This window comes from Guyanagaster necrorhizus (genome assembly GCF_019112545.1).
Source record: "Guyanagaster necrorhizus MCA 3950 unplaced genomic scaffold BT62scaffold_4, whole genome shotgun sequence".
In the NCBI taxonomy this organism is placed as follows: Eukaryota; Fungi; Basidiomycota; class Agaricomycetes; order Agaricales; family Physalacriaceae; genus Guyanagaster; species Guyanagaster necrorhizus.
This window is the reverse complement of record NW_025064883.1, coordinates 462,463-481,078: the sequence shown is the minus strand read 5'-3', so window position 1 is coordinate 481,078 and position 18,616 is coordinate 462,463. Positions and strand designations below refer to the sequence as shown.

Here is an 18,616-nt window from a genome sequence, read left to right as displayed (position 1 = left end):
ACATTCCTGCCTATATATTGCGCGTCAAGACATGACCGAACTTTGAGATGTCGACCAATTCCACTGTGAGACCCGCAAGCTGCGTCAGCCCTATCTAAGAATTATTGCAAAATTTCTGTTTGAAATCATCAACCTGTAGATCTTCAGGACATTTTGAATGTTCCTTGATGTAAGCTTTATTTTGAATGAACACGGCGAATCAAACTGTTGCTATTGCAATAGCATATGTTCGATGAAAAACGCCGAGGCTGTGGCAACTTTGAACGTCATTATGCAGTCGATGGAGCGCGCAGGCATATATATAATGGGAAGTCTCTCTCGCCACCAATGATTCGTCCCACTCTCGAAGAAAAGAAACAGATATACTCTCACCAATTAGCAGAATACACGCTCCGACAATGGAGTAACCTTCGTAAACGAAAGGAGAAGAATACCAGAAACTTCTACTATTACAAAGGTCCCCGTCGGCCGATGTTACGCCAATGCAGGAGACTGGCGCACGACACTCCAGAGTCAGTGAAGCTATGACAGTTAGACAGCAATTCTGTGTTTTTTAGTCGAAAGCTCACATTTAATTAGTGTTTTCAGGCATTCTACTGGCGGATTTCGCAAAATTTTCTGTAGATGACAGCCGTGGCGAGCGGCTAGAGCACAAGGACATCAATATATATATTTATATATATTATTATCTTAACGAGGAAAGCTAGCTTAACAACAACAATTCGACTGAATCTACATCCCCCGAAGTGATTCCTGTATCATAAATAACTTAATTGTCGTATGCTCCATGCTACCGAGTTGTCCACTCATATATACTTATATCGTTAATATACTCTTACTCCGATGTTTTTGTAATTGTCTGGCTGCCAGACGTGAACCTCGGAAATGAAATCAGGACACGGACGTCCACTCCTGATCCGCGATAAAGTAAGCAGTCAATATTCCAGGTGTCGAGATGAAAGTAGAAGCTCCAAGGACGGTTTTGTTGTCCAACAAGTTGAATAACAGCCGCTTGCGTCGTTGTTGGATTGCTTGATAAAATGAATACGAGGAACGCGGAGTCGGGGCCCAGACGGTAAAAGATAGGGGCTAACTGCCTCACGTGCAGTGATGCGATCGGAATCAGATTTGGGCTTTCGATCTCCCCAATTTCTTGTCGCCCTTGTTACCCTCCGACCACGACCTGCCTAGCCTCCTCACTGCCAGCATCCGGAATTGCCTGTACCACCGTAATGTTTCGTTCTGCTGCCTGGAGGTCGCTCACGTCGACACGAACGCTGGCGACCCACGCTTCCCCAGCCTCCTTCCCGTCCAACCGGGTGACGCGACACGACTGGACGAAACAAGAGATCCAACAAATTTACGATTCCCCTCTTCTCGATCTCGTCTTCCGTGCTGCTTCTGTGCACAGGCAGCACCATGATCCCAACAAAATACAGCTCTGTACCCTCATGAGCATCAAAAGTACGTCGCGGTCCGCTCTATCACCCCCAATTCATTGACTAAATTTATCCCAACGAACCTCGTTTATGAAGCTGGAGGATGTTCTGAAGACTGTAAGTGCGTTCGCTGTCAGTCCGGATCCGATATGAACCGCATCATAAGGTTCCTACTGCTCCCAATCGTCCCGGCATGATACCAGCATTAAAGCTTCGCGCCTCCTCGATGTCGAGCCCGTGATAGAGGCCGCTCGCAAAGCAAAAGAAAATGGCAGTACCCGTTTCTGTATGGGGGCTGCATGGCGCGATCTTTCTGGACGTAAACGTGGCTTTGAAAGAATCCTGGACATGGTCCGAGAGGTCCGCGGCATGGGGATGGAAGTCTGCACCACTCTTGGTATGTTGTCCCCAGAGCAGGCTCGTCAACTAAAAGAGGCGTAAGGACTACTTTTCCTACTATATCTCTGCTTTGCACGGGCAATTAAATGAGTACTGTCACAGTGGTTTGACGGCGTACAATCACAACCTCGACACTTCGCGAGAGTTCTACCCTGAAGTACTTTCCTTCATTTGTTAAATAATGGACTGCTTTCTCAGTGTCTTTCTAGGTCATTACATCTCGGACCTACGATGATCGATTAGACACCATAGAGGCTGTCCGTCAGGCTGGGATTAGTGTGTGTTCCGGAGGAATATTAGGCCTTGGTGAAAAAGACGCTGACAGAGTTGGGCTCATCTGGGAGGTTTCAAGGTATGACACTACTACGTCTTGGGACTTCATTAAGCGGCGTGTTTTAGGATGCCTGAACACCCCGAATCCTTTCCTGTCAATGCCTTGGTGCCTATTCCTGGGACTCCGCTTGAGGACAATGAAGTAGATGGTTTTTTTTTGCACCAAGGTTTGGCGCTCATGGATGTTATAGCCTGTTTCCCATCAGATTCTTGTTCGGACAATTGCTACAGCACGGATGGTTCTGCCAACTACTATCATCAGACTCTCAGCTGGTAGAAATACACTCACTGAAGCAGAGCAGGCGATGTGCTTCATGGCCGGCGCAAATGCGGTGTTTACGGGCGAACAAATGCTGACTACTCCCTGTAAGTCGATATGATCGAAGACTTGAAAAATATGCTCACACGGTTGGCAGGCTCCCCCTGGGACGAGGTAAGTTCACACTGAAGGTGAACGGCCGCCTATTTTAACGACAAGTCAAACAGGACAAAGCAATGATGGGTCGCTGGGGTTTGGAAGGTATGCGGAGCTTCGAACAGATTAACGTTGCCCGGAAAGAAGATGCTCAAATTGAAAACACGGACCGGGCTGCATCCAGACGCTCGAAAGAAGCAGATCTGGGGGCTTCAACATAATTAGATGGTGAGTGGATTCCAGCGACATATATCCATTTCACTGCCTTGATTACTTGTATGTAGATGAACGTACACGTCACTGAAGAACAGACGGAGGATGTACACGAGTTGATTATGAATAAATGTATGTGTTTACCATTAGACGTCAATGTATTATGTGGTGGTTGGCTTGTGTTCTTTGTTAGACCTCATGTATGACAGCGCTCAAGATCGTTTGGGGGGGAGTGTATCTCGGACACCAATTGAAATGAAGCGAAGAGATTCTGTATTGCCTGCATCAATCCGAGTGCTCCTTCTATTTTTTGACTTCTTGTACCTGTCAAGCTTTGAAGGGTCCTAATACTGCTCTTGTATGGCACAGTCAAGCGCTCGTTCGAATATCCGGAGGCGACGTGACTGAAAACCGGAACCCTAATCTATCTCATTTCGTTCCTGGCATAGATAGATATCGATCCCCTGAATATGCCCTAGCCAGATTGCCTGGTACGCGTCTTTTGATCAAGTGCTCGTTTTCCAGTTGGTGTCACGTCAGATCCGTCAATACGACGGTTCTTTACTTCTCCCTCCAATCCCCATCGCTGGCGTGAAATCTTGCTTGATGTCCTCGTTTCCAAATGCTCAAAGACACAACCTGTCGTTGATGGTCCCTCTTTCTTGTTTGCTGGTAATGCTCCTTATCTCTATTTCGAGGTATAATGTATCAACCTCCTTGCTCTCTCAGTCTCTTTAATCGTTTTAACACCTTGCTTCTGCCTTGTTCAAGGTCTTCGTTTCCGAGAGGCACTTCGCATAATGTGCATGCCGCGACTAGTGCTGTTCGTTACATCGATGTGTTTGAGCCGTCTAGGCAACGCTATTTCCCTGCATACAGGTATCTTCTTGGATGCTCCCTCGTTTATTCGTGCTGATGGCCCGCAGTTACGTCGCAGTTTCACAAATTCACGTGTATATGGGAACGGTAAGAATTCAAGACACCCTCAAGGAAATACCCATGGTCGCGTATGTGAACAGTGGAATCATGTGGTGTCCTCCTTCTGATCAATGCCATTAGGCGTGTTTCCCTTACGGACTACCGGGGCCGAATACTTTTAGACACCCTCGTTCGACCGACGTAGGCGCTCTTTAAATGGTCTATTTTACAGGCTCTGACGACCCTTTAGACATCAAGTAGAAAATTACAGAACAGACGAAACTGGCTTCAGTCCATCGACCTTCATGGGCGGTCAGTTCGTCTGGAGTCCTACTTGTTCTCTTGGTTGACAGTCAAACAGCACCCACTCTACAAGAGGTTCAAACACGCGTCTCCTCCATCATTCGAGATAAAATTATCGTAGGCCATTGTCTATGGGACTTCTTATCGGTACACCGTCTTTTTCTCTTATCTTCGCTCTGGCTGACGCGGTAGATAGGTCCTTGGGCTGACGCATCCAGCGATTGCTACACGAGACCTTGCCTTATTCCTTCCCTTGCGTCAAAAGCTAAAATCTCGAACAATCGTCCAACTTGCCCTGCTTGTAAACTTTTTCATGGGGCGCAATATTGGCCTCCAATATGAGGATTCGGTATGCTCCTCCCCTCAGCGCCGCGAGAGACTTGGATCCCTGATCGCTCCCATTTCTCAGCTTGAAACCGCTCGAGCAGTTATAGACCTCTTCAGATCATGCGAAGACGTGTTCGAAAGATGTATAAGAAGTGGTGAATGGCCTTGCGAACTTCCACCTTCTACATATGCCGAATATTTTACATGAAGCGGAAGGGTTTGTTCTTTGTGATGTATTGGTTTTTATTGTAATCTTAGCCTAATTATTACAAGTTTACACACCACAACGTTTTTGTATTTGGGCTCGGCAAATAAATGAGTTGCCGATTGCCGGCGGGCATTTGGGGCATTTGGGAAAGGAACGTTTTGACACTTGTTGAGCAGAGCCATGTCGGACTTATCGCATCCAAATCATCTACCACCGCGTCCAGCCAGCCGCCAGCACATACCTCTCAATATGAACGGACACAAACGTCCTCGTTTAGGGCCATCAGAAGACAATTCGTACGCCGTCTTTGTGAAATATGTCCTACCACTCAATTACTTGCCGCAGAATTCAGGACCTACTGCCACTCAGCGACCAAAATGCTTGGTTCTATCCCGCTTATGGATACGATTCGGATTCTGAAGAGTTGGCTGCAGGTACAGCCCTAGGGAACTGGGGCAAGAAAGACATGAAAGGAGCCCGATGGGTACGACGAGGAAAACTGAGCGCATGGAGCCCAGGTATGGAAGAATGGCAGGTACGTTAGGGAACAGTTCTGGACGAAATTCCATGTTCATATTTCTGCTTGACAGGCGGAAGAGCGCGCTCGGAAGCGTCTAAAACAGCTACTCCCGCAAACAAAACGATCTCCATCGCCTCCCACCCTTCCTCATCTATTACGTTCTTCGTCGCCTCCTCTTACTTCACCCTACCCGCCGCCGACGTCTCAGCACTTTAGTTACTCGTCATTTGTCATGGACAAGGCCGTGACACATACATTCAGGTCCAGCCTCCTCGAAGAACTCGAGCAATCCACAAATAGTCTTATTGAAGGCGAGGCGAACATGAAGGCGGCATTGGGTCGTCTGTGGCAAGTCATCAGTGAGGAGCCGGAGCCGGAGCCCACTGGTACCTCTGTCGTGACGAAACGCGAAGACGAAGATGGCGATAGTGCCGAAGATGTGGACAAAGCTAGGAGAATCGCTCGTGCGCCCGACCTGACGCCACCTATCCACAAGCTGTTCTTGTTCTCGTACTCTAGTGAGCCGCCCGTACATGAGCCCTCGCATTTCGCGTCGCCGGAAACGCAGCAAGATAATCTTGAACGCTCCGTCGGCGTGCTCCGAGAACTGCAAGACGACGGCAGAGAATATATCGAGCGTCTGCAAGAGATCAGGGAAGGCTTAGGGGAGATCAAGGCCCAGAGGAACGGAGTCTGGCAGATGGTACGGGAGAAAGCATTGAAAGAATTGCAAGACGCGGCGTTGATGGCGGTTCCGTAGGATTTTCTATTTGCTTGACTTCTGTGTCTGCTCTGCTGTTAGTTGTAAATGATTGTATATCCGTTCTGTCAATCTATTGCCGCCAGGCTGCTTTACGGACGTCACGTTGAGCAGAACAGAGCACAGTGAGACCTCGCTGACCAATTCACTGGCCCAGGAGCGGACGTAACCCCAGTCGGTACAGTCATTTTCTTTCCTCGTCTTCCCAATGACAGTTCCAGATATCTCTTCTCTCTACATCACCAATTCCTCATCCAGGCTTTCGTTCTCCCATGACATTACTGACAGCCACATCCTCAACGACCATGACCTCCACAAGCTCAAATGCTACGCAAAATCGCTCCCGTACACTATCGAGTCGACCTCAAGCATGATGGAACTCCTTGACTTCATCATCCTTCGCATCGTGCAGTGCGTCGAGGCGAGGGATTATGATGTTGGGCTCCTGCAGTGGGACAGTATGCTCAGCTACTAGTCCGTACCGTTTCAACTTCGTCGCGTCTGCTAACCAATTCCTTGTCGTGTTTCAGCTGGACCATGCTCAAGTATCCCATTCCCAAGGAGAAGAGAATTCGTCTCGCCAAGATTTATTACTATGTTAGCACGATACCCGGCATGTCTACTCAAATGGTGGCGACATGTTCAGATGCTTTCAAGCTTTTAACAAAGTCCAAGAAATGTATCTCTGTCGAGGATATGCGCCTACCCTGGAGGCCAATATACGACATACTAAAGGAAGATCTCTTCTTGAGCCGGAGGCAGTTCGAGTATACGTATGTCTGGGCTTCATTGATTGGGCCACTGCACTGAGGACGCGTTATTAGGCAGCTGTCGTGGTGTATGGGCTATATGGCTGAGAATTCTCGAAAGTTTTTTCATCCTGCCGCTATCGATGAGATGCTCTCTACTTTTGTCCCACAGTTTAACGGAACTGACCTGGATGTGCGTTTATCGTCGCAAGTGCCTCTTATCCGTGTACTCACCCTTGTGTTTCTTTTCCAGAGCGTACTGTCTTCGCAATATTACCTTCTTACCTTCCTTCCATTAACCCATCCCCAGTCGTATCTCCCCATGCTTCTTCGGATGTGGGAATCTATAAACTCCTACTTCTACGATGAACGGATGTTGCATTTTCTCTCGAAATTGACGGAAATGCACGTAGCACCTGAAATCAGTGACCCACGTAAGCTTACGGAGATACCTGATGACGAGAGGTCTGAAGGCGAGCGACGGCCAAGGTGGTCACAAGAAGACCTAAAGGAAGACGCTGTCTGGCATGGCCTTTACAAAGATGTAGGCATATTCACTGAACATGAGTGGGGCCTGTTGATGTGTAAATGCCTTGCGTCGATGGGTACGAATTCTGTGATTTATTCAGGTACAGAGCTCATTGATACTGCAGAAATACCTCTGGCCGACACTGGCTCTCTAAGCACTGCTCCAACTGCAGACAATCAGATGGGATTCGAGATGGGCCGTCTCCCTAAAGCCAACTGGAGAATACGTGCGTCATGCGTGGGCATCGTATCTACATGACTAAATACTAATCTCAGCGTCTCTGGCTCGCATTATTGTCTACTCAATGGCTCCGGATGGTTTCCCCAGCCCCGTGTCCACGGTCTCCACGCCTCTGATGACGCCATTACCATCCGGAATGAATACACCGCAAATTCAGTCTAGCACTTTAAAAGAATTTCTGTCTGTTCCTCTGGGGAAACCTGCGCCATCTAAAGGTCAAACATACTTAGCCGGATCAAAAGCTTTGGATTCTCTAGCCAAATTGATCGCGTCGACTGAAAGCTTCTTCCACCCGTCAAACTCTGGGGCGTGGACTACCGATGTACGTATCCCGCTGACTCTGAACGCTTTCACTGCATTGCCATATGCATATATGATGTGTTTGGAAGTACTTTTCATGCTGATTTTATTTTGTTTAGCTAAGCGCGTTCATCAAATATATTGTCTACGATTTCAACAAGCGTAAGGAACATGTCTTTTTTCCAACGGTCCTCGGTCTCATAGTGTGGTCAGGGTGGCATGAGGAGCAACGGTCCGATTGCAAAACTCCATTGGTCCGTAATTCTTCAATGCAGTGAAACACCTGACCCCAATTAAAAGGGTTAGAACCGAAGGTTGACAAGAACCATGAAGCGAGAGCTCGTCAAGTGTTTGAGAACTGTAGCCCTTCTGGCGATGTTCTCACAAGATAATAACACCGTTTCGAACATCCAGAGCTGTTTGAAGTCTATGAGTGTCATGGAACCTGACCTCATATTACACCCTGTTCTCCAGCGTGCAGTTCCTTCGCTCGAGGCGCTCGTCGAGGTATGTTTCATTGTTATTCAGGATCGCCTGTCTACACGTATTCTCAGACTCAAAGGACGATCGCCGTCATAAAAGCCTTGGGCGCTGTTGCGCCAGCTATCGTTTCTCGCGAGGTCTACTATCCGGGAGGCAAGTATCTTGTACCTATACTACAGCTCCTGATCCCCGGTATCGATCTGGTGTGTCACAATATCTATCACGACGTAGAAATGACTTTAACCGTGTCATAGAATGATCCTTCGAAGACGGTGAGACCCTAAGATTCAATGTTTGCATTATTCAAATCTCACATGATTACACAGCTTTGCACCACAGCTTTTTTGGTGGAAATATCTCAATATATCAAGTTCGGCGACCTGACCACGGGTCAAGACCAAATGTCTAGTGCTCCAGAAGTCGAAACCACTATTCCCACTCGGACGGCTTCGACTTTGCCATCTCTCGCTAATGGTGAATCTCCCGATCTTGTCGACGAAGAGCCTAGACTCTCCAATGAAGATGAAGATACGCTGTTGAAGGACACCACAGGAAGTTTTGCGGACTGGGTTACAAGCTTCATTCGTCGTGTGATACAGCTGCTTGAGAATCTGCCAGAGGAAGGCCCCAACGGGTCATCTGGAGGGGCTGTCGAAGGTCTGCAGTTTATTCATACTCTGAGTCATTCGGTAATTTAGGCCTTCTTGTACAGTGCAGGTGGTGGATGCTGTCGCTGGCGCTTGCAGCCAAATCTGCGTCCATCTATCTGAGCCACTGTTTGATCTAGTACTCAATATGGTCTTTGACTACGCGAGCACGAATGTGCGGCCCAATGCCGTCCGAGCTATTCATCAGTTAGTTGAATGTATAGCTAATGCAGATCCCGCCAAAACCCTGGCGAGGTTTTTACCATTTTGCTCTCGGAATATCCGGACGGAGTTGGAGAATGGTGCTTCGTCGCTTAGAACGACATCGGCCTCGATGCCCATTCCCTCAGACGCTACTTTGCATTGGAGTATGTCTGGCAATATTCACGGCGATGATGTACTTAACGTGAGCTCGTCGGTCTAGATCTGGCCATTTTGCGGGGTACTGTGTACAAGTGGGTTTCGGAGTGTTTTATGATTTATTTGTACTCATGAATGATCCCTAGTGACGGCAAGGCGGTAAGCGTCAGTTCACAGTTAGTTTCCTCTAAAACCTACCTTTAACCGTTACAGATATTGAAATACAAGGATGAATTGATGTCTTTACTCCAATTTTTGCATTCCAAGGCGTACTCAAAACGCGGCTACTCTTGGCTGGGAAAAATGCTATCAAGCATGCTTTTAACACTCACGCACACATATCCCTTGGAGAACAAATTTATAAATCCAGATGAATGGAAGAGTGACGGTACATCCTCCAACACTATTGCGTTATGCATTCTGATCACAAGTTTTTGGTAGAATTTCGGTGGAATCATCATCGTCATTGGGGCAAACTGTACAAAGCCGAGGAGATTGAGGTGCGTTTTATACGTTGTCAGGACTACATCGTCATCATTCACACGTTTCTGGAGGTGTCATGGCATATTCCGAATACGGAGGAAATCGATTTCGCCCTTCAGATTTTTCGGGAACTGGTTGAGCCTGCTTTGTCACGTCTCGAAGAACTTTTGCAGCCCGATGTCCCTCGCGATGCTGTATGGCGTAACGACTTTTGTCGGTTAGTTCACATTTTACAAAGGCCATGACGTGTATTCTAAACTCAATAATAGCCACCTTGTTCTTATTCGGAATGCCTTTTCAGGGGTGCCCACTATAGCGAAGGAACACCTATCCGATGACGATATTCGGGCTTCTTGGCAAACAAGTGATATTCTGTGGGTCATTATGTCGGTTATCCACGTACGTACCTTGACGTTGTTGACCTTCCGTAGTGATGAGATCCCCGAGATGCTGGCGTCGGTGGAACCAAAAAATGCCGGATTTTGCTTGACCGATCCAAGCGATCCTCGTCATCGATATATTCGCGGTTTCAGACACAGATTCGGGGTCTTCTTGCACAACGCGTCCATATCTCTACGTCAGCAAGGAGAAGAGAATAGCGTTGATGCCGTTCATGTACTTGTACGCCTTGCTCCCATATTCGCGTCATAAAGTTGACATCGTAATAGATACAAGGTTTCCGGGCCTACCTGCTTGAATATGGAGATAGTAGAGACAGGTGACTTGTATTGTCGTCGGTCGGCAGGGATAGTCTCATGTTCTCCCTTTGCAGCTTCTTTCTGAACGAAGATCAGTTCAATTCCGAAAAGAACGTCTCACGTCAGTATGCACGACAAAAAGTGTGGCCTCGGGCAGTTTACGTTCGCAAAGCTAGGTCAGAGCCTTATCCTCTTATATATACATCATTAACGACTCAACTTGAACAAAGGTATCAGCATGCCGCGAGGCTACGTTGGAATTCATTGGAACGTCTTAGAGGTCCACTTGAGGATAGCTTAATCGACGACCTCGTTGAATGGTCTGTCTGGCATTATGCGGTCATAAGAGAGTGAGCCACTGGCCAATTCTTAGAAAGGACTCATTAATGAATTTGGTTAGGACAAGCCAGAATTTGCTGGAAAGCATGTGTGGGGTACGCTGCCTTTATGATAATGGATGTCATTTGTAACTGCCAATTATAGCTCTACGATGGTGTCCGTCGACGGGCTCTTCCGGCGCTCTACAAGTCCTTAGAGCCTGGCACTGATGATGACCGAATGAAGGGAGCTCTCTGGACTTTGAACTTCCCTTCCTTTGGGCGATATGCGATTTCAGGTCAGCTATATGTTGCCGTTCACAGATTAATGCTGATATCTGGACACAGAGCCAACTTTAGCCGCTACTTTAGTGCCCAAGCTTTTAAGCTGTCAGCATAATGAAAAAGTTAGTCTCTCCATATGCTTATTAACTGTCCATTGACCAGCTTTGGTATAGCCTTCTATCCAAGACTGCGTCTCTGTAGTTTCTGAGAATTGTGAGTCCCTTAGATGCAACATTATCAGGATAACCAATCCCAACATTTGACAGGCGTTACAAGTTTTGTTGAACCATGTTACCTTGTTTACGATGTCTCTTGTCCAGCATTGGACAAAGCCGTCAAACGCATCAAACACATGCTTCCCTATGATGCTAAAGAGGCAGACATCACCAACCGTTGTCGGCAAGCTAGAATACGGCGAGTGCGCCTTATGAATGAAGCTGCTGAACATACAGTATGCTACTAGTTTTTCATATTTATCGTGGTCTCATTTGAATCTTTAGACCAAAGAAGTCATGAAAATTGCGACTTCCCCAAAGACACATTGGCGATACGAAATCGCAGCCATTCGATGTTTGCGTACACTACTCAGACGTGACATGCCCTTAACTTCAGAGCAAATTCGTTTCTTCGCAGAGCGAACTCATCATAGTCATCCGAGTGTCGTATGTTTCACTGCCTTTCCCAAAACGCTGTATATTGACTGTCTATTGTTCCCAGCGCTATGTATGTGCAGTAAGCCATACGCCATAAGCATTACTGACAATCGAGCAGTACGCTCAACGTTCTGTGATGAAGGGCCTGAGGAACCTCAAATTGCGCACTTTGTGTCCTAATCCAGTGGACCTGTTCTTGGCTAGAAGCCCAAATCCATTGAAAGATGAGATCGCGGTTCATCCATCTCAGGCCTTAACATCAAAGTTTTTAGCCGCTTACAAAGTTCCGTTTCAGTATGACCAAAAGCAACCGTAGGATTTATTGTAGCACTTCAAGTTTTACACTCATTCTTATGTTAGGATATTTCTGGAGACATTCTCTCAAGGCTGGGTGGCTTGGGGTACGAGTATCGGTCTCTACAGGCCACCACATGCTGCCAAGTCGACGTTTCTGCCGTGGGATCCTTCTAGTCAAGAGGCCATCATAGCATTGAGAGCAGTGACTACAGATTCGTCGTACTGGAAGAACCTTTCGACGTACTTCTCAGAGGAAAGTCATGAAGTTTCGTTAACTCAAGATAATGTCTCTTGCGTCAAGTCAATATGTGCGTGCGGAGCGTACCTTGTCTGGTGCTCTCACTGAACGACGCTCTAGTCCAAGTACTTGAGGATGCCCCGTTTCCCGCCTTGAAACCTACATTGGAAGAACTGATTAATGATAAGGAACCTGACAAGCAGAGAGCCGCTGCGGAGTTAGTTGCTGGGGTACTTGGGGGCACGTAGTCGCCTTGCTCTTTTCTGATTTGTTGTAGCAACTAATCGTAGGTTCGAAACATTGGCCGCTGAACAAGCAGAAGGTCTTATGGGCGTGGTTCAAGCCACTAATCAAGCAAATCTTCAATATGAACTTGAAGTCCGATACCCTCCTGGTCTGGACTTCGTTCTTGGAGGTATATATTATCCGATAAGTCATAGTGCATGTACTAATGTGTTCTTAGTATACGTTTTATAAAAAGGATCCTCGACGGGTGCAGCCCATCTTCGACTACCTCTTAGAGTCATTCAAAACGATGGACTACAACGCTGAACTGTCCTTCGACGTTGTCAAAATCCTATCCTTGTTCAGGACATGCTATGAAGAACTTGGTTGGAAGTTCTCGGCCTGGATGGATGAGGTTCTTCAGCGATGTTGGAAGGAAATTTACAGCGAACATGATGACGTACGCACGTATATCGCTGAAATCCTTTGTTTCGCAGATAAGATCAAGGTAAGCATAGCTGGTGATTCTTCATCCCAGGACTAATTTTGCACGTAGTGTACCCCTCGAGCCACGATACCCACCACCGAAGTATTTGTCAAAGAATGCCGAATGCTACCAGTAGACTATGACATTATGGGTATGCGAGGCACGTATCATAAAGGACGGATCCTGGAGCTTGTGGACAGCTTCAAGGTTTGGCGAGAGGAGCGAATTCCGGGCGTCCGTGCTTTCCAGTCCAAATACGATCGAGTAGGCGTTATGGTATGCAAGTGGCTGTTCGAGTCGGTTCACGACACGCATGCGATCTCCGTCTTCGATTACATCCTACCACTCATGGTATGTTTCACCGTAAGTACAGGCCATCACACTTAATTTCATCTCCTAGCACGAGCTCTTCTGTTTCACCGAAGGTACGGATGTGTGGCCGGAATGGTTCTCTGTCGATACTTATTCCGTTGCTAGTGAATGACAACGATGAGCTTGCAAACCGGGCACACGTTCTCCTTGTGAGGATGTGCGGTGTGACACCACCAAGAGCACTGATAAATCCTATATTGGATGCTATATTTGAAGCTATCCAGGCATCACCGGTCAGCATGCCTCTGCCGTCTTGTAGCAGACATTGATTGTTTCTAGTCTTGGAAGGTTCGACTAAAAGCTCTGCCTCTTGTCCAAGGTGTGTGGTTCATGCGTATGACACGGGGAGGTGAAACACATTCATTTTCAGTATTCTATTTCCGCCAGGTCCCTCTGATCACTGAAGCCAAGGTAGTCGAAATTCTTGAGGTGGGGTCTTCTTAACTAGAGCTCGAGAAACCATTAATTTGACGTCAGGTACTCTGTCAATGCTTGGATGATGAAGTAGTAGAAGTGCGTGAGATGGCTGCCACGTATGTATAGCGTGTTCCATTGCGATGAATTCAGTTGAAGTGTTTCACGATCTTAGCACGCTGTCTGGTATCCTCCGGTTGTCGCCCAGAAGGAGTGTACTTATCCTGAAGGCACGCTAATCGTTTTACTTTGCACCGAGAAACCCTAACATTTCACTCGACAGGATCGCTTCGTTAAGCTAGCCAGGAATAGTCGGATTCCAATTAGACAAAACCCTGAATACAATTCAGCGATACGTCGGCGACACGCTGCCATACTTGGGATATGTGCTTTGGTGGAGAGTTACCCTTATACCGTCGAAAAATGGATGCCTGATTTATTGACGACTATTCTGGCGGAACACACATATGATCCTGTGGGTGTCTTTTCGACCACTCGGTGATTCTGCTCTGACTGTATGTAGATACCCATCTCTACTACTGTCCGCAAATGTGCAAGTAATTTCAAGCGGACACATCTAGATACCTGGCACGAAGACTCAAAACGATTTGACGAGGATCAATTATCGGCCCTGTCGACGTTACTGACCGGATCATCTTACTGTTGGTGAAGTCTTCGTGCATCTTCTAAGCCTAGCTAACTTTCTTTCAACAGACGCATGACGTGCTGTGGATCTAACGCCGCATGTGCTCATATATGATTTAGTGTAATTTCATGCATTAGAACGTTACAAAGCTTTTGTCCATGTAGGTATCATCGAGTACAAGGAATGTAATTTCCAAGTCCCAAACTAAGTGAACAACAATAGTATCAAGGAAAGTGCACAATACCAATAAAAGATCTAGCTGACGCGAAGGGGCGAAGGCACATTATGGCGAGAGGGGGAGAGGCTCAGAGGAGATGCCTCGCCGCCCTCCAACTCAGCGTCTGGGCGACCTAAACTCTCAAATGTAGTTTCGATGCCGTTGGCGGTACCTGTTCTAGATCCCGCTGAAGGTACGAAATCAATGGGAGCAACTCTGCGATTGTCATAGCCCGACTTGACGCGGTTGTTCGAGGTGGACTCTCTAGAGGATGATGAGAACCAAGAGGGATAATTTGTGGGACACATACCGTATTTCCGCGATGAGGTCATCGATAGCGTACCAAGCAAGTGGACCGTATGCTATACCGCGCCACCATCCCATAAGATCAGAGGGCATAATGTATGCATGGGCGTGAAGATGGTCTGTCACTGGGATCTTGGCATCTCTGAATGGAGGCGTAATGAACCCGATGCGAAAGTTGTTCGAAGTGATGTAGAGGGGAGTTGCGCCCGTCGGCGACGTTGCTGGTGACGACATGGGTATCATTGAATTGAGAAATCGGGTGGCCAGGCATCTGAGGTTCACTAGAAGAGGCAAATCTGAGGATGACTGGGAGACATGAGTACGACGTCTCAAGTGGGTAGGGCCACGACATACAAGGGTATATATTGAGGGAACGTGGAGGCTGTAGTCATCGTGAGCTGCCTGTAGCCAGCATGAATAACTCCGACTCCAACGTACTTGAAGGCGATTATTACATGTCCCGTGCTCGACACTGGATTCGCCTTTTCACGATAGACAGTAAAGTTGTCGTCCCTCCACAAGATCTCCGGCTGATTCGCTTCGCGAACGGAGCCTGAAGAGCGCGGCGATATGAAAGGGTCATGCACTGCAGAGCTCACTATGCCGCACAGTGGGCAGCCAGTCTTGGAGGCGAAGGCCATGACGGTCAGAGGATGGAAAATGGTGACCAAATAATGAACAACCGGTAGGTCGCCGACACCGTTATGACCAGCACCGCCGCCATCTTTGACGCCTTCAGGCAGGACCTCGACGAGCACAACGACCGGCGAGAGCGTCTCATCAAGGTGGATTGTCTCCTTTGCCTCTGTCGCACTAAATTCAAATGTTTACTGTAATCTACTCAGGCTAGCCGCGATGTCACCAATATTTCAAAAAAGGCTATTTTTCTCCTTCATCGCATCGTCCTCGAAAACGTTCCTGCATTGGATGGCCTGACTCCCGCTCTACGTGCAGCGAAAGCGGGCAATGAAAATCTCCGCCAGGTCCAGCAAATATACGCCAATATGAAGGAGGAGCTCGTCGGTGATAGGTTCTGGCGGTACCAGCATCAGGTCTCGCCCGGTTTGCAGGAATACATTGAGGCGCTCAGCTTCTCGCATTTTCTAGAGCATGGGACTTTGATCAGCCTTGATGAGGTGCAGCAGACTCTCTGTGATTCCAAGGGAGCACCTGTGCGTATGTAGTGCGACTTGTGCAGTTGTCACTGTCTCTCTGACTTTATTTCAGTATTTCCCCTTGACGATATCGGATTATATGCTTGGCCTGTCTGACCTCACAGGCGAACTCATGCGCTATTCCATCTCCGGCTTGACTAAACGAGGCGGACGATTGCAAGCTATGGATACGCTGGGCTTTGTCAGGAACTGCAAGGCTGGTCAGTCAATGGCAGACAGCCTGTCTCTCAGCCATTTCTCAACGTATCGCCATAGATTTTGAAGCCTTCACGCCGTATGTGAGATTTTTGTCGAAGAAGCAGTCTGTGACCGCCCAATCACTTCAAAAAATCGAAGACGGTTAGTGAAAACTACGTGCTATTATTTATTGGCTTGTCATGACGTGGCATTAGCTGTATATGCTATCGTAGTTCGCAGCTCCGAATACGATCTCTCTCCGGAGATGCTGGATGACATTGTTTCCCAGACTTTCTCTAGCAGTTCTGCCGACCGAAGAGGTGGTAGAAGGAATGCTGATAGCGAGGACGGGTTTGACGATGAAAACATGTCATTTTGATGTACAAAAGAGGAACCTGATACAATCCGTGTAACCAGTACAGACAAACGTGTCAACGAACGATACTATACATAGGTATTAAGCGGTCGTGAAAGTCGCAAGCCCTTTTGTAGTCCCTGTTTCAAGGTCAAACAATATGGTTCCACCATGAAGCGTTCGGACGTTCTGGGGCTCGAGGGTTTTCCCCCCTAACCGGATTGAAACATCCTTGTACAAGGACAAGCCTACCGTAGTGGCAACAGGATCTCGCAAAATGCAAGAGATCGTTCTGCTGCCTAGAAAATCGACAAATATCGAGGCAAGAGGTGAAGGTGGGGTACGGTGGGCTGTAATAGTAGTTTCAACCGCTAGAGAGATTTCCACACTACTTGGTTCTTGACCGCAATCATGGTCGCTCAACAGTGGCGTCCTTTCATCAATGGATCGGCTTTGCTCTTCCACCTCGGTGACACTGCTTGTTGTCTGCGTCCTCAGGGAACTGCAGCCAAATAATTTGCGGACCAGCAACGAAAAGAACAAACTGATCGCCGCTAGGACATGTTTTATCCATACTATGACGCCCCGCCCTTTGCGGACCAAAGGGTCACCATCAGTCACTTCTGACTCGGAGATGTCAGGACTGCCTCGCCCACTGCTGCTGATACCCATCTCAGAGATCGAATTACTGGAAGCATTGAACTGAGATTCTATTAGAGAGAGATGAGCGACAGGGTGTAGATGAGGAGATGGTGGAGGAGTAGGAAGGATTTGCCGATCGCGGAACGAAGAAGAGGGAACCAATACGTGGGATTGTAGGAGTGCAAATTGACGCTCCTGTGAATTTTTGGTTTCGAGAGTGTAGACTGGTGTCATCATGAATTGTCCGCCTGAAGGAGGCACCAAAAAGCGGACGCTCTCGGGACGCTGATCAGCAGAATCGTAGAAGAGCACTCTGGAGGTGCCAGGTAAGAAAAGGGACAGCGGAAATTCGGCGGTCAAAGATGTAAATTTAGACCATTCTATGGATATGTGGGATTTTAGGATCGATGTACAGAGTGGTACAATATCAGCGATGACGGGACATTGATCAAGAGGAGAGGCAATGACTGCATGCTGGTCCGAGGTGCTCAAAAATTGACATTTTGTCAGAGAGCAATGTGCGAAGGCCCGTTCTATGAAATCCGCCACGTTTGACGCGTATCTGTCAAAGCATACGAGATGAACAGAGTTACTTCCAGAAGCTGTGATATTGCCGGTAGGAGTAAATGCGATACTAGTATCTTGACAAGCACTCAGAACAAGTGTCTGAGGAAGAAGGATGGGCGACCCATGGATGACTGGTACGAGAAATAGTAGACAGGCATTCTGGGGCTCGGAAAGAAGTCTGACACAAAGCATAAGAGACACATACGCCTGAAAGAGAAAAGATACCCACGAATCTGCTCCTACTGCCCAGACATTCCAATGATTGGGATGGAAAGCTTTGGCGATCAGAACGCTTTCCATAATGCTGCTCCCAGTGTTCCAGACATGTACACCTTCATCATTACGACTCCAGTATTCGCCTAACAGGTCGACGCGCTCGTCCGACTTTGTTTCCTCAAGAACAAATGAACCATTGTCACCAAACGAGCCCAACCACTTGACATCGCCCGAAGGATATACAATTCTATACGTGAAGGAGAATTGACGATGTATGTGTGCAGCATAAGGTATGGGCACGACGAGGGACAGAACGTGCTTATCGCTGTTGTCCTCGTCGAAGCCCAACGACAGCTCGTCGTCTTGGATCGCAATACATTCCTGGAAGGCGGTTTCACCCCAATCTCCCGCATTCCTACCATTTACCGGAAGGTCCGACCAGAGTTGCACTTTTCCTTTGTCTCGTTGGAGTTGTTCGTAGTCACTGTCATCGACGGTTGCGGAAAAGCACAACTCCGCAGTGGTCGTGTGCAGGTGAGAAATGGGTATATGCACACTCTGACCAAGATTTGGTGTAAAGCGAAAATTCATGGCATACAGCTGGCCGCGATGTAGCTATTGAATGGTGATGGTAGCAGGATAAGGTTGGAACATGGACAGGGAGCCTTGTATGACATCATGAGACTTCTCACGCCTGCTGCTG

At 47.7% G+C, this 18,616-nt stretch overlaps 7 protein-coding genes across 7 annotated transcripts; 5 read left to right on the top strand and 2 right to left on the bottom strand.

The window, feature by feature from the left end:
* Positions 1–1,139: 1,139 nt before the first annotated feature.
* Positions 1,140–2,915, top strand: BT62DRAFT_927546 (biotin synthase). The gene is made up of 9 exons (XM_043185280.1): positions 1,140–1,464; positions 1,536–1,556; positions 1,606–1,876; positions 1,941–1,995; positions 2,048–2,190; positions 2,238–2,313; positions 2,363–2,537; positions 2,588–2,604; positions 2,658–2,915. The coding sequence occupies exons 1-9, from the start codon at positions 1,233–1,235 to the stop codon at positions 2,805–2,807; spliced, it is 1,140 nt and encodes a 379-aa protein (XP_043043729.1). The 5' UTR covers positions 1,140–1,232; the 3' UTR covers positions 2,808–2,915.
* Positions 2,916–3,321: 406 nt separating this feature from the next.
* On the top strand, positions 3,322–4,619 carry BT62DRAFT_927543 (uncharacterized protein). Its single transcript, XM_043185279.1, has 8 exons — positions 3,322–3,497; positions 3,571–3,678; positions 3,726–3,806; positions 3,859–3,918; positions 3,968–4,029; positions 4,079–4,167; positions 4,217–4,369; positions 4,430–4,619. The coding sequence occupies exons 1-8, from the start codon at positions 3,448–3,450 to the stop codon at positions 4,553–4,555; spliced, it is 729 nt and encodes a 242-aa protein (XP_043043728.1). The 5' UTR covers positions 3,322–3,447; the 3' UTR covers positions 4,556–4,619.
* Positions 4,620–4,736: 117 nt separating this feature from the next.
* On the top strand, positions 4,737–5,938 carry BT62DRAFT_943031 (uncharacterized protein). Its single transcript, XM_043187860.1, has 3 exons — positions 4,737–4,851; positions 4,901–5,090; positions 5,146–5,938. The coding sequence occupies exons 1-3, from the start codon at positions 4,805–4,807 to the stop codon at positions 5,833–5,835; spliced, it is 927 nt and encodes a 308-aa protein (XP_043043727.1). The 5' UTR covers positions 4,737–4,804; the 3' UTR covers positions 5,836–5,938.
* A 51-nt stretch (positions 5,939–5,989) lies between these two features.
* BT62DRAFT_961953 (uncharacterized protein) lies at positions 5,990–14,464 on the top strand. The gene is made up of 43 exons (XM_043188616.1): positions 5,990–6,309; positions 6,366–6,608; positions 6,660–6,777; positions 6,838–7,339; positions 7,389–7,675; positions 7,773–7,815; positions 7,867–7,907; positions 7,960–8,160; positions 8,208–8,339; positions 8,391–8,408; positions 8,463–8,793; positions 8,849–9,151; positions 9,208–9,238; positions 9,290–9,302; positions 9,357–9,531; positions 9,585–9,643; positions 9,698–9,843; positions 9,896–10,000; positions 10,058–10,247; positions 10,295–10,344; positions 10,399–10,500; positions 10,555–10,674; positions 10,725–10,758; positions 10,808–10,940; positions 10,990–11,048; positions 11,100–11,139; positions 11,193–11,377; positions 11,463–11,583; positions 11,678–11,891; positions 11,940–12,184; positions 12,235–12,354; positions 12,405–12,529; positions 12,578–12,847; positions 12,896–13,177; positions 13,227–13,251; positions 13,304–13,431; positions 13,478–13,517; positions 13,569–13,627; positions 13,676–13,731; positions 13,788–13,842; positions 13,896–14,087; positions 14,136–14,274; positions 14,327–14,464. Exons 1-43 carry the CDS (start codon positions 6,044–6,046, stop codon positions 14,332–14,334), a joined length of 6,006 nt encoding a protein of 2,001 aa, XP_043043726.1. The 5' UTR covers positions 5,990–6,043; the 3' UTR covers positions 14,335–14,464.
* BT62DRAFT_943025 (uncharacterized protein) lies at positions 14,357–15,576 on the bottom strand. Its single transcript, XM_043187859.1, has 4 exons — positions 15,220–15,576; positions 15,136–15,163; positions 14,786–15,087; positions 14,357–14,739 (listed from the first exon to the last, which is right to left on the bottom strand). The coding sequence occupies exons 1-4, from the start codon at positions 15,420–15,422 to the stop codon at positions 14,514–14,516; spliced, it is 759 nt and encodes a 252-aa protein (XP_043043725.1). The 5' UTR covers positions 15,423–15,576; the 3' UTR covers positions 14,357–14,513.
* On the top strand, positions 15,225–16,607 carry BT62DRAFT_927537 (Translin). Its single transcript, XM_043185278.1, has 5 exons — positions 15,225–15,566; positions 15,627–15,953; positions 16,009–16,156; positions 16,212–16,295; positions 16,349–16,607. The coding sequence occupies exons 1-5, from the start codon at positions 15,486–15,488 to the stop codon at positions 16,510–16,512; spliced, it is 804 nt and encodes a 267-aa protein (XP_043043724.1). The 5' UTR covers positions 15,225–15,485; the 3' UTR covers positions 16,513–16,607.
* BT62DRAFT_498270 (uncharacterized protein) lies at positions 16,306–18,581 on the bottom strand. The gene has a single exon (XM_043181164.1). The coding sequence runs from the start codon at positions 18,502–18,504 to the stop codon at positions 16,591–16,593; it is 1,914 nt and encodes a 637-aa protein (XP_043043723.1). The 5' UTR covers positions 18,505–18,581; the 3' UTR covers positions 16,306–16,590.
* Positions 18,582–18,616: the final 35 nt, after the last annotated feature.

What these genes read in the sequence shown, in the direction of transcription:
- BT62DRAFT_961953 (XM_043188616.1), top strand. Translation starts at nt 6,044, where the DNA reads ATGACAGTTCCAGATATCTCTTCTCTCTACATCACCAATTCCTCATCC. An exon ending in GCTGTCAGCATAATGAAAAA is followed by an intron (nt 11,049 to 11,099) that starts GTTAGTCTCTCC and finishes GCTTTGGTATAG; the next exon opens with CCTTCTATCCAAGACTGCGT. An exon ending in CTCTGTAGTTTCTGAGAATT is followed by an intron (nt 11,140 to 11,192) that starts GTGAGTCCCTTA and finishes AACATTTGACAG; the next exon opens with GCGTTACAAGTTTTGTTGAA.
- BT62DRAFT_943025 (XM_043187859.1), bottom strand. Translation starts at nt 15,422, where the DNA reads ATGGCCTTCGCCTCCAAGACTGGCTGCCCACTGTGCGGCATAGTGAGC. An exon ending in CATGTAATAATCGCCTTCAA is followed by an intron (nt 15,164 to 15,219) that starts GTACGTTGGAGT and finishes CGATGACTACAG; the next exon opens with CCTCCACGTTCCCTCAATAT. An exon ending in TTCCCTCAATATATACCCTT is followed by an intron (nt 15,088 to 15,135) that starts GTATGTCGTGGC and finishes CATGTCTCCCAG; the next exon opens with TCATCCTCAGATTTGCCTCT.
- BT62DRAFT_927537 (XM_043185278.1), top strand. Translation starts at nt 15,486, where the DNA reads ATGACCAGCACCGCCGCCATCTTTGACGCCTTCAGGCAGGACCTCGAC. An exon ending in GGCGAGAGCGTCTCATCAAG is followed by an intron (nt 15,567 to 15,626) that starts GTGGATTGTCTC and finishes TAATCTACTCAG; the next exon opens with GCTAGCCGCGATGTCACCAA. An exon ending in TGTCAGGAACTGCAAGGCTG is followed by an intron (nt 16,157 to 16,211) that starts GTCAGTCAATGG and finishes GTATCGCCATAG; the next exon opens with ATTTTGAAGCCTTCACGCCG.
- BT62DRAFT_927546 (XM_043185280.1), top strand. Translation starts at nt 1,233, where the DNA reads ATGTTTCGTTCTGCTGCCTGGAGGTCGCTCACGTCGACACGAACGCTG. An exon ending in CGCGAGAGTTCTACCCTGAA is followed by an intron (nt 1,996 to 2,047) that starts GTACTTTCCTTC and finishes GTGTCTTTCTAG; the next exon opens with GTCATTACATCTCGGACCTA. An exon ending in CTCCGCTTGAGGACAATGAA is followed by an intron (nt 2,314 to 2,362) that starts GTAGATGGTTTT and finishes TGGATGTTATAG; the next exon opens with CCTGTTTCCCATCAGATTCT.
- BT62DRAFT_943031 (XM_043187860.1), top strand. Translation starts at nt 4,805, where the DNA reads ATGAACGGACACAAACGTCCTCGTTTAGGGCCATCAGAAGACAATTC. An exon ending in GGGCCATCAGAAGACAATTC is followed by an intron (nt 4,852 to 4,900) that starts GTACGCCGTCTT and finishes TACTTGCCGCAG; the next exon opens with AATTCAGGACCTACTGCCAC. An exon ending in CAGGTATGGAAGAATGGCAG is followed by an intron (nt 5,091 to 5,145) that starts GTACGTTAGGGA and finishes TCTGCTTGACAG; the next exon opens with GCGGAAGAGCGCGCTCGGAA.
- BT62DRAFT_498270 (XM_043181164.1), bottom strand. Translation starts at nt 18,504, where the DNA reads ATGAATTTTCGCTTTACACCAAATCTTGGTCAGAGTGTGCATATACCC.
- BT62DRAFT_927543 (XM_043185279.1), top strand. Translation starts at nt 3,448, where the DNA reads ATGGTCCCTCTTTCTTGTTTGCTGGTAATGCTCCTTATCTCTATTTCG. An exon ending in AAGGAAATACCCATGGTCGC is followed by an intron (nt 3,807 to 3,858) that starts GTATGTGAACAG and finishes CAATGCCATTAG; the next exon opens with GCGTGTTTCCCTTACGGACT. An exon ending in GACACCCTCGTTCGACCGAC is followed by an intron (nt 3,919 to 3,967) that starts GTAGGCGCTCTT and finishes ACGACCCTTTAG; the next exon opens with ACATCAAGTAGAAAATTACA.